Source organism: Arachis ipaensis, chromosome B01, assembly GCF_000816755.2.
Source record: "Arachis ipaensis cultivar K30076 chromosome B01, Araip1.1, whole genome shotgun sequence".
NCBI lineage: Eukaryota > Viridiplantae > Streptophyta > Magnoliopsida > Fabales > Fabaceae > Arachis > Arachis ipaensis.
In genome coordinates this window covers 3,707,869-3,709,189 of record NC_029785.2, presented here as the reverse complement: position 1 = coordinate 3,709,189, position 1,321 = coordinate 3,707,869, and the positions used below count along the sequence as shown (strand labels likewise).

General features: G+C 30.4%; 1 protein-coding gene across 1 annotated transcript in view; it reads right to left on the bottom strand.

The window, feature by feature from the left end:
* Positions 123-1,321, bottom strand: part of LOC107646874 (probable lipid phosphate phosphatase 4) — an 11,258-nt gene continuing 10,059 nt past the window's right edge. The window contains exon 9 of the mRNA XM_016351042.2: positions 123-191. Coding sequence (XP_016206528.2) covers positions 123-191 — 69 coding nt within the window. The remainder of the gene's footprint in view (positions 192-1,321) is intronic.

Below are 1,321 nucleotides of genomic sequence, written 5' to 3'. Positions count from 1 at the left end.
GTTGAACAAGTGCGTCAAGTGCGTCAATATATAAGATATATTGGAAGGTGAAAACTCAAGTGAAGTCGACTTCACGTAAAGTTGATACTGAGAACTGTTAGATGATTTGACTGAATTTTCATCTAACTACTCTCAGGTATCAACTTTACGTGAAGTTGACTGCACTTGAGTTTCCACCAAATTGAAAACACGTATGGATGAGAAGCGGGTAAGCTTGTCCCATCTCATTCCGTCAAAAGTCTGTTAATTGGTGGACTAATCCGCTTATGGTGTTAATAGATCGGACCCAATCCGTATATATACGGTATTTATCCGAATCCGATTCGGAAATTGCGGATATGAATTCGATCCGCAAGGCTATCAGATCGGATCGGATCAAATTCGCAAGACTATCGGATCGGATTGCGGATTTTATGTAGATATCCGCATATTCGCGTATCTGCAAAATAAAGAAATAAATAAGTAAATATTCTTTTTATGTTTTATTTCAACTAATAATTATCATATATGTTGTATTATTTTAATTTATTATTTAAAAAAAGTATGTTTAATCTTATTTTAAGAGTAAACATATTTAAAAGAATAGAAAAAATAAATTTTATTGATATTTTTTAATAAAAAAAAGCTTTTAAAATTATTTTTATGTTTTGCGGATCGGATCGGATTGAATCCAAACTTAAAAACTGCGGATATTGAATCCGATCCAATCCGATAATTTTAGTGCGGATCGAATCGAAATTTTGAACATATCCGATTCGATCCGATCCGCGTTCACCCCTAAATCCGCTCCACCCTGTTTAGTGAGGTGGTCTCAAATCTCTGCCTTGCCTCATCTATCTGCCGGTTTGTGGGCCAACAAGATAAACCCACCTACTCTTTTTCTCTCTCTAAAAAATTACTAAACCATTAAATATTTAAAAAAAATACAATTTCACAAACATTTAAATAAATCTATAATTTCTAATAAACTTAAACTTTAACCAAATTTTTTAAAACAAAATAATTAAATATATATTATCCAAATTAAAATAAATATTATAAAAAATATCTAATTAAATATTATCTAAATTTTTAATCAATCAAATATTATCAAGTTATAACTTAAGTAAAATAAACAAACATTTCAAATACAAACTTAATTACAAATGTGAGTAGGGTTAAGGATAGATAGGAAGGTTGACGGGAGTGAATTGTCTTTATTAGTAGATTATTTATATTGAGTTTAGTAGTTGGGTTTATGAGTTTCGATAATTTTTAATTTAGGTCTTAAAAAAATAACGGACCCACCATATCAACCCTTTTCGTCCTGCCGAAATCTATG